General features: G+C 41.3%; 1 protein-coding gene across 4 annotated transcripts in view; it reads right to left on the bottom strand.

Moving 5' to 3' along the window:
- Positions 1 to 4,215: 4,215 nt before the first annotated feature.
- Positions 4,216 to 20,178, bottom strand: part of farp2 (FERM, RhoGEF and pleckstrin domain protein 2) — a 32,503-nt gene continuing 16,540 nt past the window's right edge. Inside the window, exons 8-28 of one of the 4 annotated variants that reach the window (XM_034583203.1) lie at positions 19,296 to 19,443; positions 19,096 to 19,191; positions 18,798 to 18,961; positions 18,589 to 18,657; positions 18,394 to 18,451; positions 18,008 to 18,296; positions 13,087 to 13,271; positions 12,833 to 12,922; positions 11,867 to 12,000; positions 11,687 to 11,768; positions 11,357 to 11,594; positions 10,635 to 10,765; positions 10,474 to 10,542; positions 10,303 to 10,392; positions 10,065 to 10,085; positions 9,542 to 9,624; positions 8,534 to 8,652; positions 8,174 to 8,337; positions 6,106 to 6,213; positions 5,865 to 6,016; positions 4,216 to 5,268 (exon numbers count right to left, since the gene is read on the bottom strand). In XM_034583203.1, coding sequence (XP_034439094.1) covers positions 5,175 to 5,268; positions 5,865 to 6,016; positions 6,106 to 6,213; positions 8,174 to 8,337; positions 8,534 to 8,652; positions 9,542 to 9,624; positions 10,065 to 10,085; positions 10,303 to 10,392; positions 10,474 to 10,542; positions 10,635 to 10,765; positions 11,357 to 11,594; positions 11,687 to 11,768; positions 11,867 to 12,000; positions 12,833 to 12,922; positions 13,087 to 13,271; positions 18,008 to 18,296; positions 18,394 to 18,451; positions 18,589 to 18,657; positions 18,798 to 18,961; positions 19,096 to 19,191; positions 19,296 to 19,443 — 2,584 coding nt within the window. In that variant the 3' untranslated portion in view covers positions 4,216 to 5,174. The remainder of the gene's footprint in view (positions 5,269 to 5,864; positions 6,017 to 6,105; positions 6,214 to 8,173; positions 8,338 to 8,533; positions 8,653 to 9,541; positions 9,625 to 10,064; positions 10,086 to 10,302; positions 10,393 to 10,473; positions 10,543 to 10,634; positions 10,766 to 11,356; positions 11,595 to 11,686; positions 11,769 to 11,866; positions 12,001 to 12,832; positions 12,923 to 13,086; positions 13,272 to 18,007; positions 18,297 to 18,393; positions 18,452 to 18,588; positions 18,658 to 18,797; positions 18,962 to 19,095; positions 19,192 to 19,295; positions 19,444 to 20,178) is intronic. The other 3 variants (XM_034583206.1, XM_034583204.1, XM_034583207.1) reach the window with 3 other exon arrangements.

Here is a 20,178-nt window from a genome sequence, read left to right as displayed (position 1 = left end):
GTTCTGCGTCTCACAAATGTTCTTCTGTGTGATCCAAACACCTCAAACTTTGATTCGTCTGTCCATAACACTTTTTTCCAATCTTCCTCTGTCCAATGTCTGTGTTCTTTTGCCCATATCAATCTTTTCTTTTTATTGGCCAGTCTCAGATATGGCTTTTTCTTTGCCACTCTGCCTAGAAGGCCAGCATCCCGGAGTCGCCTCTTCACTGTAGACGTTGACACTGGCGTTTTGCGGGTACCATTTAAAGAAGCTGCCAGTTGAGGACCTGTGAGGCGTCTCTCAAACTAGAGACTCTAATATACTTGTCTTCTTGCTGAGTTGTGCACCGGGGCCTCCCACTTCTCTTTCTACTCTGGTTAGAGCCCGTTTGTGCTGTTCTCTGAAGGGAGTAGTACACACCGTTGTAGGAAATTTTCAGTTTCTTCGCAATTTCTCGCATGGAATAGCCTTCATTTCTAAGAACAAGAATAAACTGGCGAGTTTCACATGAAAGTTCTCTTTTTCTGGCCATTTTGAGAGTATAATCGAACCCACAGATGTGACGCTCCAGATACTCAACTAGCTCAAAGGAAGGCCAGTTTTATAGCTTCTCTCACCAGCAAAACAGTTTTCAGCTGTGCTAACATAATTGCACAAGGGTGTTCAAGGGTTTTCTAATCATCCATTAGTCTTCTAAGGCGATTAGCAAACACAATGTACCATTAGAACACTGGAGTGATAGTTGTTGGAAATGGGCCTCTATACACCTATGGAGATATTTCATTAAAACCAGACGTTTCCACCTAGAATAGTCATTTACCACATTAACAATGTATAGAGTGTATTTCTGATTAATTTAATGGTATCTTCATTGAAAAAAACAGTGCTTTTCTTAAAAAGAAAGGACATTTCTAAGTGACCCCAAACTTTTGAACGGTAGTGTATATATATGTTAAAAGTTATAAAATGATAAATTCACTTTAGGCCCCCATGTCCCAAGGGAAATACCAAGGACATAACCTTTGCACCCTCAATAATGAGATATAGACTTTCTGTAAGCTAAATTATATCAAATAATATCAAAACTTTTTCTAAATATAAACCCTCATGTAGAGAATCCCTTGGACATGAGGATATAGACATGGAAAAATATCAAAATTTAATCACGTTTTTACAAAATGTTCACATTTTTTTTATATTTGCCTTATTGATTTAAATGTTTCTTTTGGATGGAAGGGGGTTGCTCGGACTCATCAGACCAAAAAGCCGAACGTGTCGTCATTCAGAAATCTGTTGTGGGATTACCTTTCCTTTTCAATGGAAAACCTTCAAGGGATTCCAGAAAATCCTCAGAAAAACAAGTGTCCCAGTTTCGTTTCAGAAACGGTTTCCTGCCTGCATGTTTTCCCACAATGAAAACAGTGTGAGGTTTCTCCTTAGCATGTGTGTCACCCCACCTCCAGTTTATGAAATTCACTGGAAACTCAGTTTGAACATACATATATGAGCTTACCTGAAATAACATGTGTTCATTGGTCTCTCCTTGACTAGTGACCTGCAGTGGGTGTGACACAGATGAGTCTGCTTACATCACTGTGACCTCATCAGGGTTATTCTCTCAGGCAGACGGAAGCTCAGAGAGAGTGACTAATAAATGGCTGTGAGTCAGTGAGTGGTTTTATAACGTCTGCAAAGCTCTGGCCTGTGTTAAGCATTATGAGATACATGTAAAGCCTGCTGCTCATTCTATCATACGTCCAGCATTCAACATCGGACTTAAAATGTACACTATTTTGGCAGCAAATGTAAATTTAGTTGCACGGTATAACCCCTATAACGTGTTAAAACACCAGCAGCCAGTTAGCTCGACTTAGCATAAGGACAAGAAACACGGAAACAGCTAGCACAGTTAAACAGATGAGATACAACACATTGATGAGTGTTTGTTGTGTAGTAGTGTATGTAGTCAGGGTGCCCTGATAGCTAGTTCTGTTTCCACTCTCTATGCTAAGCTAGGCTGCCGGGATTTAACCCTAACCCTAACCCTCTAGTGGTGATTAGATCGAGCCGTTGTAAGGAAACCAACACTTTCCTTCATCTCAGTTCTGAATGCAACCTATTTCATAAGCAGATCATGAAGTAGCTCTTTTCACTTTTCCCATTACATAAAGGGAAAGGAGCAAATGTTGTGTGCAACAGTTGTTTTGAAAGCCAAACATCACAGCAGCAGACAGTAATGAGAGAACACACCTTCTCCACTCCCTGACAGAAAAGTGTTTGAGCAGATATCCTTGGCAGACGTGCGATATTGGCAGTTCTGGGGAAGCCACCCCACCCAGTGCTCTCGTTGTTTGGACATGCCTGAGGAATGCCCTGCTTTGTGTGCGACTGCTCAACCCTGCTAATAAAATCCAGCTGACAACTTAATCTCAGAAAAGGCTCAATGAGAGAGGCTATTAACTGGACACATTTTCTCTTACTTTCCAGCATTTTAACCTCTACAACAGGGTACAATAGAAAATCAATTTTCGCTGTATCAGTTGAGGTGTTACAGTATTTCACTGTTGCTGCAGCTCAGTGTTATTTTACACAAGTTTCAGTGTGTAACAGAGTTTTTTCCTTAGAATGCAAAATGCTGACGTTGCATCTGCAGTAGAAAACAGTGAATCACATTAATCACCTGATGTAAGCTCTTGTTTAAGTGCTTATTTGTTGCGGCACAGATCACTGAATTTGTGCAGCACCTCTGCCAAACTTTATAGATTTTAACATGATCCAGTTGTGCCGCATTGCAACACAACCTCCCAGTCCGTGAGAAAGGTAAAACAACTCTCTCCGTCTGATTAGAAATGTTGCAATGTATAGAGTATCTGTTACAGTATTGGGATTTGTGGTTAAGTGTTTAGTTTAATGATGAAAGCATTACAGAATTATATTTTTATACAAGTGATGTGATTATTTAAAATGATATCTTGAATAAAAATATTTTTTTTTGTTATGACTGCAGTGTCCTACTACAAACTCGATTATCTATACTTAAAGTAACGCAGCATATTCAAGGAGCACCAGCAACGTTTTCTTGTCAACACTGTATTAAAAACTGCCTTCTGTACTTGTTGCTATGTTTACAAGGTGAACTTAAGAACTTAACTTTCAGTGCTCATATTAACACACTGTGATGAGTTAACTAATTTTGTTTTACAAGCCATGCAGTGTTTAAAACCAAAACCAGGAGCAAATCAATAAGCAAGTATTAATTGTGAAAATACTGTAAAAAATAACCCAATACAATTAAGAGCCAAGCCTGTTGCCTTTTTACTGTTAAATAAGTTAAAACAAAATTGTTATTGGGAAAGGAAGCCACCTTCTGACAAAAAATGAGCGGCTCTCAGATGCTGCGTTAATTGGGTTTTTTGTTTATCTTTGCAAAGTTATATTTGAACAGTTTTTTCATTCATATATTTGGGGTTATTTTTTAAAGATGATGCTAACTAGAGGCTAAAAAGGGCAATATTTTTGTATTGCGGACAGTAAAACTCTTCTTGTACTGTCACAGTGTAAAGTCCCTTAAGGTAAACCCCTCAGATATACAAGTCTACCACCAGATACTTGCTTGACATCTGGATACAAGATGTTTTCTGGTAAATCAACAACACACAGAGTGAAGAAATTGCTTATAACTGCCAGCAAACAAAAGAGGCAAACTGACTGAAATGATCTTTTATTCGTTAGGTTATCACTGGTATAACATGAAGACTACACGAGGGCACTCGGGAGCACGGCCCTGATGACATGCTAAACAATAAATAGGAGTAACATACTCAATGTTAACTGTGCAACAGAGTCAGTCTCTTACACACACAGAATGTTAGGACGTCGATGACCTCCATCATCACTGTCCGTCACAGGTTCCGGAGGCGGGTGTAGGTGGGACTACACGGTTGGCTTTTCTGCACGGACACATGCACGCACACACACACACAGCCACATGCACACAACACATGCACACAAACGGAGAGTAAAGGTTCCAGTCTCCATAAAAAATATTTACCGAATAGTACCGTGATTGCATGTAGCACACTAAATAACTGGTGTCCTTTGCTTCCCATAAGTCCGCTCCCATTTGAGAAACACAAAGACCCAATCACTAAGAACAGTTACTTCAAAATATGTTCTTCTGCTTTCAGAGGGAAAATCTGCCACTCCTCTAGAGTAAACTCTAGAGCAGCCACTGCACAGTATTTCCTCGAGTTGTTATCCCTACGCAAAAATTAACAGGACAAAAGATTATATCTGAGATTAATGTACCACCACACAGGCATAATGCTGCCTAACTAATCAGGAGTATTAAGCAGAACAGCTCCCATTTGAATTGATTCAAAAACAAAAGCTGCATCCTTCCATGAACAGGCAAATAAAGCCTCTGAAGTGGACTGGCCTCAAGAAAAACTCAACTTCACACTACGACACTTTATACAGGCAGATGCTTAAAATCCTGCGAAAAGTTCACTCTGTCTGAAGCGTCTTTGTCCCAACAGCAGCTTGAATTATTTAATAAGTTCCCACAGAATCTCCCAGAATTGAACGGCTTCTCGTCTCAAACCTGTTTTAACATTTCATTAACTTTCTCCTCACCTCCATCTCTCTCTCTCTCTTTCACACGCACACACACACACCTCTGGCTTTTCCGAAGTAGAGCGCACATACATCCTGTTCCTTCATTTTCCCACATACTGTATAACATGTTTCCTTTCGCTCAGTGCCGAAACCAGACAAAGCTTCAGGTGGAAAAAAAGTCCCTCAAAAAGCTGAAACTTAAGCCCTTTGTGTTGGATTTGGTCCCATAAATCAGTATTTCCTGTTGTATCAGTCTATAAGAACAGCCCAATTGAGCGTCACACAAGCAAAAAAACAAACAAAAAAAAATCTTGATCATAATGTACAAGTCTCCCTTTCATTATATCCTGTATACTGAGACAACTTTTATCATTTACACCATTAATCAAAGACAAAAAAATACACAGCCCTTTAGAGAAGTTAAGCAGAGAAATGTTAACACTTTAAAACTGGCAGCAACTTTCAGTCTCATCTTGTTAATGTCAAAATGTTCAGTTCTTTGTTAATTGAAAGAGAGTCTGAGTTGAGTTTATTTGAGTCGTAGAGGCCCAGCCTCCGGACACATGGTGTTTGATTCATTTTCCGTTCATCTCCATGGGACCTCCTTTAGGTATGAGCAGGTTCATCCGTCCCGTGGTGCTGGCAGCACTCTTGATCACCTCCATCCATCTGTGAAGAAGAATGGAATGTAGCGTCAGCTGCTTTCAGACAAGCACTAAACTTTGGAGAATCTCCGGACATTCACCGGAGAGGGGCGGTTTGTGAGAAGACAAATGTCAGAGTGAGAGGAGGTTCTCCCGAGCCTCCTAGTAAAAACTCTGGGTAATGTGCAAATGAGCCCTTATGAGACCACAGCAGGAGATCCTCTGGATGATTCACCACAAGCGAGTGGGCGTGTCGATGACCTTTCTTACCGAAACAGACACAAAAATGTGAAATAAAGAACAATACAAATATCTCGAGATGAGAAAGCGGTGCCATTCACGTAGGAGACTCCGACAAAGATGTCGAGAGAGTTTGTTTCAGGCCTCAACGCTCCAGAGATCTCTGCGTTGTTGTGAATGCATCTAAGGGGAGAATCTCCTGTGTTGTTCATGTGTGAGCAAACTCGGGAGAAAGTCTGGTTTCAATTGTGTGGTCATTCTTCTGTGTTCATGTCTGAAAATGGCTTTCATTAAAACCAGTGTTATTTAATTACCCTGTGAAGTGTACGACACTTCCTACGAGTCATGGAGTAAATGGTGAAATGGTGAACGCGCTCGTACCTTTCGAAGGTGTACTCGCTTTCCGCTCGGAAGAAGTAAACATGGGACTTGAACTGCAGCTTGAAGACGTACTCCTTGTGAATGCTATCAGACTCTTCTGGGGTGCTGACTGTGTAGCCGAGCAGGGGCAGACTGGCCAGCGGGAAGTCGTCCTGTAAAACAACAACAGTCCCTCTCACCTCAGTTCAAATGTTTTTACTGGGTCCGCAGAAATAGTACGTGCAAAGCTTTGAGGGCTGACCTGGTGAGTCTTGTAGAAGAACAAGCAGAAGTTGGTGAAAACGACCCAGAGTTTCTGCCAGCCGTTACTATTCTTGAACTTCCTCAGGAGGTACCCTGACAGCTGGTTCTATACATGTGGACAGAGCAGAAAAAACATGGGTGAGACAGAAGTGACTGAATGACTGGAATAAAGGTTCATACATTCCAAACAACACTCAGTGATTTATGCTTGTGTGGGAGCGACTGGTTGTGATTTGTTAACCTATTAATAAGTGTGTTATTTTCATCCATTGATCATGCTTTTCAGCAGACATTATGCTCATAGTGAGGTTGATCATTTTTAATTAGTGTTATTACTTTAAATGGTTTACATGCTCCGATGTTCACAAAACACATCACTGTCCTCATACTGTCCTTTGCTGCAGCTCCTGTTTCCAGCCTCTGTGTGAAGCCCTTGGTTTTAGCTCCTGTCTCTTTAAGGCCCCCCCCCCCCCTTCCAATAACATTATGCAATTGTGGGGCATCGTGACCCCAAAAGTATCGGCCTGGTGACTGACGAGGTGTTTCAGGAGATTCACTGTTTGTGTAGGGGAGAGGAACTCCCTTTAATGGAGACCTTGGCCTTTTCAAATGTAGCTTTTCATTCCTTTTATATACTATACTACTCCTATATAGGCTAGTATAAATGAAACACTCAAGAGGACAATTTAAAAGATAAAAATCATAAAATGTCTCACTTATAGTTATAAAGATTATTTCACATGTACAACCAAAAAGATTGCTGCACTGACCTGTATAATGAATGTAAGGAATCGCCTCAGAGTGAGTTTTTTTATTGAACACGTTCTGGTGTTAAGGTTCGTCCTGATGTTTATATGTAAATAAACACTAATGCAACTCAGGTTATATTCTCCTGCTATTGATTCTATCAGTGAAGATAACGTTGCACTAACTAAAGTAAATCACTGCTAAAATAGGTCAATAAAAGGCAATAAAGACGAGTGAGCAGACACATTTGTTATAAAATGAAGGTCAAAGTAAAGTTGGAGTCCCAAACGACTGTTGTAAACATCTTTCACAGTTTAAAGGTCTATGTTCAACTTAGTTCTGCTGCACACTTGTGGTTTTCTTGTACAATGAAGTATTATTAATGACTAAAAACAAAACAAATTGATAGTTTAATGTTTCGAGCCTGCATGTTTGAGTGCTCATGTTTCTTGCCTAAACCTGTGATCTATATTTATTATCATTATAGATAAAACCGATTCCCTGGGCTACAAAAAATTTATTCAGATTTGTGTTGAAGTCCTGCAGTCTGTTTTGAGCTTGTATCTCTTGACATGTGTAGGATGAAATATGATCTGTCCATAAATATAATGTATGATGTCTAAAAAACTCACTAAGTATGAGCTTAAATACTCGACTAACTGCTATCAACCCTGTCGCCTTATTTTCTGCTGTGGCCCGTGACTCTAGTACCTGATTCATGCGCAGATAATCAGTAAGAGACAGGTTCTGGTTTCGGTACCAGCAAACGTGTGTGATGGTGTTTGGTCTTTGGCCTTGGCCCAGGAGATAGCGTGGAGGGAGCTCTGGGGAAACAGCTGGAGAGCCGTAGACTGAGAGGGTGAAAAGGCAGAGAAAAGAGGGTGCAGAGACAAGTGTTAGCATGTTAGCTTTGAGAGGAAGAAGAGAAGGGATGAAGAGAAACCAGTTAGGAAATCCTCCAGGTCTGTGAAGTGAAAATATTAGTGTCAGGGGGAAAAATAACAGAACCTCTCGTGGATGCACATTATGAAAATAATTTGCATACGGAGCAGACTTCAATAAACAACAGAGACAACTCAGACACAGGAAATTAACAGTCACCAGGGGGAAGAGGGACATTGGAGGAAAGTTAAGGGTTAGGAAGAGAAGGTAAAATTTCCAAGATGGGGACCAGAGCGACCACGGCCGATTGGCTTGAAGCCGCTGATGGGACTGTTGATGATGTTCATTAATGTGTGAGTAAAACCAGTGATGGTCTGTGAGTATTTGGGCGTGAAAATGTTTGTGCATGTGTCTCAATGTGGGCGGAGGAGGAGTACCTCCACAGCCAGGCTGTGATCGGACATAGACACACTGGTGTTGCGGTGCCAGCACACATGCATGGTTGTGTTGGCACGGTGATGGGTCTGCTTGTCCAGCGAGGTCCGGGAGGAGTTCATGTCATCCTCGGACTCCTGCTCCAGAGAAACCTCGTCCGACGACCCTGAGGGAGGAGGGGCCCGTGGGGGAAGAGGGAAAGGAGGAGGGGGGGGACAGGAAGTTGTGCCGAGGGAAGGGATTAACTGTACATCTGGATGGTTGGTATGTCCCAAGGGGGAACAAATATTTCCACAAGTGTAACAAAAAAATCAGTTTTGCGGTTACTGTACATTTACACACAATATTGAGGTAAATCTTACGGTTGGAGCGATCGCTGAGTCCAGGATCGAAGAAGATGGTGGATTTTTCATGCGACTTCTTGGCCATGTCGATAGCCAGGTTCAGATCTTCAATCCACTTCCCCATCTCCACTTTAGAACTGAAAATAGAAAACACAAAAGAAACGACAACAGTGAATTACACATGTTGGTAGGAAGTTATTCATCCAGACACTAGGGGGAGCTGGATTAAAGAGCATTTCTTTCGAAGTCGGATTTAAATGTTTTATTCTGCATTGCATAATATAATCTGCTTGGCTACTATTAAAGGATAAAACTAGTTCATCAACAGCTGGGTTTTATTTTTGAGCGTTTGTCCATAATTTCTGCAGTCACATGATCAGATTAACCAGATTATCTAAACCACTTCATTATTTTGAGCACATGACTGATATGGATATTAGGGATGAAAAGAGTTCCAATACTGATATATCAGCCAAACCCCTTATGACAAAGAAATATAATTGAGGCTTCATATTTTACAATTTAACCATAAAAAAATACAACAAATACAACCAAACACATTGTTTATTCTGTCAAATAAAAGTTTTCATATTAGTGCATATCAGGAAATTTAAATGCCAATACGTCATAAGGCTCTACTAGATTGAGCTTTGTATTTTCTATTACTCTGTCATTAACAATACAAATTAGCAGTGCTGTCTCAACATTTACACAAAACACAACAGATTTCTGTATATATGTTAAAGTCTAACGCTGCTTTCAGACATACACTGAACTCCAGACATTTTCCTCACAAGATATTATGTGAGAATGCAAATGTACGAGCCAGTGAAGTCCTGGCTCCTGCATGCTTTAGACAGCCGTCACCCCTCACCTGAATGGGCTGCACATTTTCCTACTTGTGAAAAAGTCTGACCCAGACAATCTCCTACTGAGTTCTGCATATGTGAAAGACAAACTCTGGAAAATGTCTGACCACATTTCCCGACAGCCACATCTGAAAACCCGGCTGGAGAGAAAACTCACCTGGCAGCCACCACGATGGTTCTCTGAGCAGAGTAGATGGTGAAGCAGTGGGGGACAGACCACTCATTCTCACTCTCCTCCACCTACACACAAGAGAGACAATCAGAGACATTTAGTCTGGTGGAGGAAAGAGCTGCTGTGTTCTAATGGAGATCTGAACAGCTTTGTGTGTTTACAGTGGTTTGAGATTAGGAACTGACAAGAGGGGGAACTGAGTCAGAAAGTCTCAAGTCAGAGAGATCTGCCAAACAGCCTCTACTGGAGCAGCTACATAGATATGGAGTCAAACCATGTACGTCCTTTCATTCAGCCTTTCATTCACTGTCCATACTTGGATGAATTTTGGAGAGGGAAACTTAACATAATTGGTTATATGACTACAATAGATAGCTGTGAGGACTGAGATGATAGTTGAGTCTTGGGTCATGTGTTAAGTGTGTTTTTTGGTGATGTGTCTACACAAGCATGGGGATGGGGAGGGTCGGGTTTTTCCGTCCGATCTGGCAGAGCTCAGAGGACTTACCGGTGCATCCAGCACTATGAGCTGCATCCAGGAGTAAAGCAGAGACATGCACAGTTAGGAGACCCAGCCCCTTCCTTCTCAACACACTGCCACACTGATCAGCTCACACTGAAAATCCTGGGTGTTGACACCCTCACATCTCATCACTGGGTATCACTAGTCATCTAATAGTGTCCTCGGAGTCATAGCAGGAGTGCTGGAGGTAAATTCAGGATATATTTAAAGCTTGAATACTCACTATCATGCCATGAAGGGGCAGCTGGCCGTGCACTTTGAACTGATTGGTTGCAGTCACACCTTTACTTGTGTAGAGGAGCATGTCTGAGAACTGAAAAGACGACAGACACGTCAAGAGATACTTTCAAGTTTACAATCATTGCAGAAGGTTAAATTAGATTTTTGTACAAACCAGGAAAAACATTCTTTGCTGCAGCCCTTTCTTGGTGAGCTTGTACAGACATCCCTCTCGTATGAACTCCTGAAGACAGGAGAAGCTTGTTAGATGTCATGTGCAGTTTTTAACCAGTTTCACAGCGCCCCCTACCCTCTTCTCTGTGTCATTGCACTCACCCTCCCTGGAGCCGTCAAGTTCTCTATACCAATCAGGTCTCTCTGCAGCTCTGTCAGCTTCTGGAAATTCTCCAGCCGGATGAGACTAGTCTGGAGTTGAGTGGCTATCTCTGCTACTTCCTTCAGAGCCTCTGTATAGAAAGACAAATGATCAGAATCCAAAATAGTAACATATCTGCCTCATAATTATCTGACTATAACGTATAAATGTAGTTTTCCACAACTCATTCTATCTAATTTGACATTTTTAAAAACAATTTCAACATAACAGATTAACATCAACAATTACACATCACTCCCATTAAATGTTGGACCTTAGATGCACAAAATACTTCTGTAAAATTGAAGGACCGCCTACTCCGCTCACATCTCCCAATACAGTAATATCATATTTGTACGCCTCTCATCGTCCATATACTGATTTGTTTGTGGCCATGATTGATAATTTTCTTAAATAGGTAAAATCTACACTAATCAGATGCACAAGATTCGGCCCATCCGGATTCCTCTCTCTCCCTTGCTCTTGCTGACACAGACAAACACAGTCACGTCAGACACATCTGTAAACTTTGCATATAGAGTAGGGAAGTGATATCCGATCCCAAAAAAAGATGGATTTTAATACCAGGTGTGAACAGGCGAGCTTAACGCTATCCACTTTAGATCAGATCTCTCAGGATGGATGTTAATAGCAGGTCTGAACAGGATCTATGAGAACTCACCCTTGCAGTCGTCGTGATCTCGGTGATCAGGGGAGTAGTGTTTGCATAGTCTCTCCAGGATGAGTTTGTAGTGCATGAGGCGCTGGATTGGCTTGAGTAGGAACGTGTTGAGGGGCAGGTAGCACACCTTCTGCAGCTCGAACTCCTTGTAGACCGTTTCCAGCTTCTTCAGTCTCTTGCTGGCCTTCTCCAACTCTGTCAAAACCTCATCGTGCTTCTGCAGGTAGCTGGTGAACTCCTGAGGATGATGAGCATAAAATATGTGACATACTGTTTGCCAATCCAACATGAGTATAGGTGGTGATGTTAATTCAAGAGCTAAGAAATCACCTTCAGAGCACACATGTTCCTCAGCATCACATCACCAATCCTCTGGTAGTCGCCTTTGACATGAGCATTTGATCGTCCCTCCCTGGTGAAACACAGGTATGGCGATTATATATTTGTTACTATGACGTGAGGAGTTTGAATAGATCTTACCACACATAAAAACAGTGAAGGACCACCTACCAGAGAGCCAGCCTCTGGTCTAACTCCTTGAGGAAGCCTCTGTGGAACTCATAGATGGGGTCGATGTTGGAGAAGAGGAGGGTCATCAGGCCTTCGGGCATGGCGTTTTCTTTGATCACAGCGCTGCGGAACCACTGGGAGCAGCACAGGAACAATATAATCCTTAGTAATATATCCTTTAGTGCATAATGTTTCATAACATTTTCCTCACAACAACCACATTGTTTGTACATTGTCTTGGTAAATCCAAATAAGAAGAGAATAGAATCTATCTATCCATTTAGCTGTTTGCCTTAAGAACTCATATCGAGAACCATTCATCTTATCAGCTTCACACTTGGCATTTGTATTGTTAATGGCCCAGGGAAGTGCATTGTTGAATTTGGTGCGATTTAGACATAAATTATGTTAAATATTAATAACATTTGAATAAACAGGCAAACAGTGTCTTGAAGTATGAGGGGGAGGGGCTTAGCAAGCAGTCTGAAGACTGAGTAGAACATATCTTCTTTTACGACCTTGGATAATATACCAACAGGTAAATGGCGGCCTGCAAAACTGGCAGATCAGCAATAATATCTGGCACGCCAGATCATTTTGATAATGATTATTTATGTTTCACCATATCAGACTGAAACAGTCATCCAGCACAGGTGCAGATGTCCAACTACAACATTCATATAAACACTTTGTGCTTGGCAATTTTTCTACAAAGTAAAAGCCTAACATTCATTTTGTTGCTGCAATGCTTTATATCGAGCAAAAGTACACAACTTTTATTTTTTTTTTTAATTGCAGGCCTTGGTTCGAACATTGTGTCAATTACTTAACAGACCTCTGGAATAGCCGACATGCAAATAAAGCAGGTAGGATGAACAGTTTTCTAACCTCACCATAGACTGTTTATAAAAAGCTCTGCACACAATGTCCACGCACACTGCACTAGTTAAAAAATGATCAACTCACCACAGTGATGACCTCGAGGTCTTTGAGGTACGTCCGCTCTGTGGTCAGAATCTCTTTGGCAATGAAGTAGGCCTTGTCGGTAGGATAACGCTAATAGAGACAGAAGTGATAAAATTGAGTTTTGAACAACTCATGAGAAAACTGAACATTTTCATCCCATGAAACATTACAAGGACGGTTAAGTCTGTTATATCTGCTCTTTTAAATATGGATTGTGAGGCAGGGGGTGGAAGGGTGGCATGTAAGCTGTGTACCTTCCTCCTGCCCTCCTCCTCCTCCTCGAGCCTGGCATTGCTGCCCACCTCGCTCAGGATGGGGCTTTGCAGGGGCGACGGGGCCTGGCCTGGCAGGCTGAGGGTGGACATCTGGAAGGAGGGCGACAGGCAGAGGGGATCCTTGGAGTTGAAGGGCGAGAGCTGAGGGCTGTCCACAACGGATTCTATGGAAGAGGGAAAAACAGAAAATTTGAAACTGAATGAAATTAGGGTCTTTTATGTCAAATTAACTGCCTGCTGAAATCAAATTACAGCGTAAAGGCTGGAAAAGTGAAAAAAAAAAGAATCACAAGGGTTGAATGAGTCTACCCAAACAGGCCGAACATGAACCTTTGTAATGGGTCGAGTTTAGGTCAACAATGATTTGATCTTTTCAAAACAAAGTGAAACTAGTACAATAGAAAATGTGTAACAACGTTATATGTTGGAGCTTTATCTTCTTCTAACCCGTTTCTCCTTAATTATCTAATTTCCGCTCAGAGAAAAAAAAACTGCACATTTCAACAAAACAAGTGGAATGGTTCATCACACACATTGGCCACAAATGAAAGAGGAGACAGCCGAGTCGACCAAAGCCAAGTAATGGTTCCCACATTTTCCCCCTTCTGCCATTGTTTTCAGAGCCGTCTACCAGAGGGACAAATGATTCATCACCAACTTATACGAGCCCAGTTCCAGTTGAGAGAACAGGCCCTGCTGCTTTTGTTCTGCCTGAGAGCTTCACTACACAACAAACGAGGAGACAAAACAAGTAGATGAAACGCTGGGCTGTCGTCTTTACCGAGTCACAGGTCACCACAGCTGTTCTTCTAATTTTATTAGAGGGAAAAAAGGGAGAGAGGAAAAAAAGGAATGGGGAAGGCCGAGAGGAAAGAAAAAAAAAAAAGGAAAAAAGAGTCAGAGCTCGACCCGGAAATAATTGCTCATGCAAAAGACTTATCAAGAATGTGGCTCGTCTGGAGGGCAAAAAGTTTGTTTATAGTTTATCTGAAGAGCCCCACAGGGGAACGACACGAGAGGAGGAGAGGGCAGACGTCAGGCTCCACAGTGGGAGGACGGGGGTTTTGCTGTGGAATGACTTGGCACAAAGCCTGTCTAAACAGTGAGCACGTACACACACACAGCTGGAATTAGGTTGAAGAATCTTGTGTATGAGTAGGACCCAACCCCCAACAGCATAAGAGACTGTAGCCTCAAATATTAAAAGAAAACGACTGTGTGTACCGACTTGTTGCAAGACAATACTGGCTTCTAATTCCGTTACACTGTGGAGAACACCACACTAACATGGTTAAGTTCAAATTCTCCGGAGGGACATGTGATGCAATTGTTCGGAAAATGAAAAGGTACTGGCTCAAGTGTGGAGCAATAAAACTTCACAAACAATTCGGAGAATGTTGCTACTACATGTCACCCCAGCTTTTAAAAACAATTCACCTATACACAATATTTTCAATCTGGTTATATATTGTATCCCCACAAACCTGATGGATTCTATGAGTGCTATATAAGTCTTATGAGTCGTTAGTTCTGGATTATAAGAATCTTTCATTTAGCCATTGAAAGAATGTGTCCCACCACAGGGGTTGAAAGAATTACATGCGCATTGCTTGAATGATTTCAGTCTGCATCTCAAAAAGAATCTGACATTCATGGTACCCAAAAGTGATTATTTTATTCTTGAGAGTAAAACATACAAACATTAAGTACAAGTAGTGTATAATTAGTAAATATACAAGTTCAGGATTAAGTGATGATTACTTGATGCCTAAGTGCAGTTAGCATAGCTGGTTATAAATGTCAGCCCGTCATGGATTAAATCGTAAACGTTGAGATTTGGGAAGTGTGACATGGCAGACAAGGAACCAAGGCAAAATGTAAAAAGTAAAAAAACCATCAAGACAAACCCTTCATCAGAACTCCACTTGTTATACTGTAACTGATGTTGTGTGTGAAAAAGTGGCGCTCCACACAGAGACAACTGCCCACACTTGTGATTGTAGAGGGATTTCAAAATAATACTTCTGAAAATACATTTCTCTATTTTCATGAGCAAAAATAAAAATGGCTTCTCGCCATCCTTCAAAATGACAATGAGAACAGGTGAGTATTCATCAACAGTCTTCTGACTTATGAAAGAGGAAAGCTATTCGTTGACACGGCTCCTATACCACAGAGGTGGTTGACAGGAAAGTCCTGAACCTATTTCTAAAGTAAACAGGCACCTGAGATAAAAGCACACTGCATGAAAAGAGCAAAGGTAAGTGCTTCAAGGCACTGCGGTGCAAGTGCTGCTGACTAAACAAGACACTGTAACATGGACACAAAAGAGCTAAGTTTGCAGAAACTCAAGTGAAATCTACCTTCAAGCAGATTAAAGTAGGCTCAAAGAAAAGGAAATTAAGCATCGGGCTCAGAGGAAATGATATCCGTGAAGAAACAAAACGCTGCTAACATATCAGATTTCTGTGTTCTACGGTGCAGTAAAATCATTTCAAGTCAGACTTGACAAGACCAGACACCCCTGATCTGTGAAGCCTGGAGGGTGGATAACACTTAATAAAAAAAAAGCTTTTGTGCATGCAAGTATATTAGTGATGGCATGTGATCACACGACCGAAAACTACCGTTCCTTTATCAATACTTAAAACGCCCAATATAGAAAAAGTATAAGAAAATAAATCAAAGCTAATGTGCAAAAGATCCCCCGTTTCCTTCCAATAAACAAAACACCACGTTGGCAAATCCTGAAGACGGCCAACGCCAAAACCCTGAAACGTGCCGACGGCCGCACGCCAGAGCAGGCGAAGCACCGATAACCTTTACCACAATCAAAGCCCACAATACCTGCTATTCTTAAAAGGATCTCCAGGAAGTCACAAACTCTGATGTCACACAGTCTTAATAATTAGCAATCACTAGTGTATCAAACACTATCGTACATTGTTCATTTATGTTTACCAAGGCCTTACATATGTGTAAGATGATACATTCGTTTTGTAGAAGGTGGTGTTTACAGTCTACTTAATGGCTCATGAGTACATTGCCTACATTCTTCTACTTAACTAAACATGAAGCTAAATGTTAATTACTGAAAAATATTTGTCATTTATCCTTCAACTACTACTGACTGAGTGTTAGTCTGATGTGAAACTGCTCCATCTACTTCAGCCAGTAGATGTCAGTGAGGCACACAAGTGCAAATGGAACATCAGGCCCCATGTAATGTCTTGTTTTAATACAGGAGGTCTGTGAGGATCACTGAACCTGGACAACTATTGGTTTCATTTTTACACCTGAGATTAGACATTAGATTAGAGACAGAATAATGATGCACAACAAGTACCTTCTGAGATAAGAGATTTCAGAGCCTGATAATAGTTCAGAATTTGTTCACTGTAAATTAAGCTCGTAAAAATTGGCAGCCTGTTTATTGGTCAAAATATAATCAAATGTTTAAAAATCATAATATAATTTTTTATTAAGTTATTTTAGTTTTTTCCAATATTCAAATCATTGTCAGACAATCAAATCAAAAAGGTGGATGCTGACTTGAACTGCTATGTATTCAGAAAGCAGGGAGCAAATCTAAGATATTCCGATGACAGGTTGTTTTAAATTATGTAAAACATAAAACATTTTCCATAGTAGAAGCACAAATATTCTGCACTTAAAGGATACGCCCCAAATCACCCACTAATCAAAATTTGCTCTGAATAGGAGTGCTGTAGATAAGAAAGACGTGTTATTTTTCATCTCAAGAAAAGCTGAGTTTCATGAGAAGACAGGAATGATTATTAAAAAAAGTATCACGGCAGGTGTAGCAAGGACACCAGGTCAAATCACTGATACAAAAAAACAAGTGCTGCAGCAGAAAACTAACAAAGGGGACATGTGTTTTCCTCCACTTCCCAGTATAGACAATTCATTTCTATAATTGTACAGCCCATGACTGTGGCCTTAAAAGTGGTGCGGACATGTTACATGTTAATATGAGGGGATGCAGAGGTGTCTGCGAGTGCCAGTGCCTGCAGGTTGTGGCACTGAAGGAGGAAACCCTCTATACCGCTGCTCCCTGTCAGGGGATTACTGTAAAACAGGTTCTGCTCAGGGGGGAGGATGCTGTCAGAGCCCCAGTCAGAGTCTGAATCGGAGCTGCCATTCCCAGAGCCCTCAGTGGCTGTGGGCGGGTAGCTGAGCTGCTCGAGCTGCTCCACCAGATCAGTGAACTGCAAGGCAGAGCTGCTCTCAGAGCGTATGGAGTACGCTGGGAAGTTGACCATTGAGCTGGCCTCTGACTGGATGTCAGAGCCTGGCAGGCGAAGCGAGGAGGAGTCTGGGCCTCCATAACCCACTGACATGGACTCACCTGCAGAGCTGAGCCCCAGGTTGTCCAGGGAACTGCACTCTGAGCGGTTATTCACTAAGGAGCTGGTCTCAGAGTGACCAACAATGCTATCAGGGAAGTGATTGGTGTTACCATTCAGATCCTCAATGCCAACACTAAAGATCCTATTTTTGCTGAGGTCAGATTCTTCCACAACATGAAACTGATGTATTTTATCAAGACCAAAAGAGTAGGCCTCGGCCCCCCCACCGTAAAAGGAGATTTCAGTGGGATCATCATCTATGAACTCCTCAGTAACATGTAGAGGTGAGCCGGACATTGAGAACATGGGATTCTGTTTCGTACGCAAAAGCTCTGCCTCGAAAGCTTCAGGTGTAAGAACCCCCTTCCCCCTCTTCCCTCCGCCTCCTCCCAACAAGCACCCGGGACCCCTTCTTCCACCATGCTCATTATCCTCATTGCCATTTTTGGAGGCCTTTGATTGGGAAGTGCCACTCTCTACACACACAAACAAGGGGCTGCAATGTACTGCTGCCTGATTGCTAGGGGCACCTTGAAAAGCGTAGTGGGATGGGGAAGCGGCCTTGACAGGTTCTTCCTTCAGTGGGCTGGGGGGTCTGGTGGCTTGCAGAGGGGACTGAAGCTGCTGCAGATGTGGCTGCTTCTGTTGTTGCTGATGCTGCTGGGAAGGCGATGGAGAATGGCTCAGCGTGGGAAAAGGCTGCGGCTGAGGTTGGAGTTCTGTCCGTGGGAGGCCACTTAGGATGTGTGCTGAGTGGAAAGACACTGTAGCGGAGGAAGGGGAGCCTGGGGTCCTGAGACTGTCATTGAATGACAAGCTCTGAAACAATGCAACACAGACAGATGATTACTTTATTCATCAAATACAATATTTAGAAGGTTTTACAGAAATGCATCATCTTTGTAGCACCACTGACCTGTTTTGGCACATCTGTTGCTAGGGAACGAGCAGACATTTGTATTTTACTGTTCCTCCTGAAGAAAAAAAAAGGAAGAACTATGATAAACACAATGTGGAAACATTTCCTAGTAAATGCTTTGGAGGAATAGAAAGACAAACAACCTGTCTTTCCAATGAACAGTGTATGTACTACATATATGGGAACACACACCTCTGGTATGGTGTTCGCTTTGCTCCGTTTTCCCTGATGTAGTCCACAAGTTGCTTTTGGGTCCTTCCACTGTCGAGAAAGAGTTTTTAATTAAAAATACTGAATAATGAAACCACTCAAACTTTTTTATGTTTCATTGTACAAGAGCCACCATAGTCGCTATAAACAAGCATCAAATATGACTTTGTTATTATGTCAGCAGTTAATACCTGTATCTAAAGGATGAGCCTCTGGTGAAGAGTATAGCTTTGGATTTGGGAAGGGGTTGGTCAAACATGCGGAAGAATGAGTGATATTCCACACAGATCTTCCAAAAGATTTTACAATTGTCTCGACTGGCCATCATGAACTCCAGAGTGTCCTGATGAGGCCCCTACGAACAAAGATCAAAAACAAATTGAATGAAATCACACAGCATGCTGGTCTACCTAGCAGAGACATAAATAAAACAAGTGATCCAACAGTCAATTTGTAAACAAGGACACAAATCTTTTCATTAATACGTACATGGACTTCTGGGTGAAGCTTGATAAGGAACCGTTTTCTTTTGAAGCTCAGTTTACGAATCTTGGACCAATTAAAGGTATTTATTTTTGTGTTGCCCTGGGAGCAAACAATATGTTAAAAAGAGAGAAATAAACTTTAGAAACAATGTTAGGGACTTAAAGTCATGTTCACAAAAGAAAGCTGTAATGACAAACAATTACCTGAAAAACCTGAAGACCCATGTGAGCAACAGCCAGATTGATCTTGGTGCCTTCTCGATCAGCTGCCGGGTGAAAACGGACACCATACATCTCCAGTTTACGGGCTATCTCCAGGATTTGAAAATCTGATTCAGCTGGAGTCTGGCCCCTGGAGAAGACAAAATAAAAATCCCATCAACACTTCAAGCTGGTCTTATAGTACACAAACAGCTGATGTACGGGTTTGAATTATATCCTCTGGTCAAAATCTAAAATCTCAGTCTTGGGTTATTGGATCATCATGGTCCAGTTAACAGTTGACATGGCTCACAATATAATACAGATTATAAAACTAGACACTGTCCAACATTGGTTCAAGACCAGTTTCAAAAACAGGACCTGAAAATCATCTTCTCAACCCCACAAAAATCAAGTCAAAAATATTTAGTGTAATCATACACTCTGAATAAAATTTTAGCAACGACATCAAGTCAATAACAATAAAAGTTTTAGAGAGAAAACAACATTCTTACCAATTATCAAGTAAAAAAAAAATTGACTTTTAAACGTTGCTTTTAATCTATGTGCTCACCATGACAAATCTTGGATGTATATCCAGAATTCTATTTTTATAATTTAAATATTTTTTGAATTAGTATGGTTTTAATGCAGTACAGTATGTATTTTAAGTCGTTGATATATTATGTAGCACAGTTTTAATAGTTGTTTATGAAATGTGCTCCATAAATAATAAATGCGTTACCTTTCTCATAGTTCTTAAAGACCCCTTCACGATCATCACATTTTAAGTAATTACCATATACATGTATACTTTTTATCCACACAAGTACATCTGTCATTTGCCATATGATCCTTGAATAAAACCAGATGGTTTTTTTTTACC

This window comes from Hippoglossus hippoglossus, chromosome 4 (genome assembly GCF_009819705.1).
Source record: "Hippoglossus hippoglossus isolate fHipHip1 chromosome 4, fHipHip1.pri, whole genome shotgun sequence".
In the NCBI taxonomy this organism is placed as follows: domain Eukaryota; kingdom Metazoa; phylum Chordata; class Actinopteri; order Pleuronectiformes; family Pleuronectidae; genus Hippoglossus; species Hippoglossus hippoglossus.
This window is presented reverse-complemented; position numbering and strand designations above follow the sequence as displayed.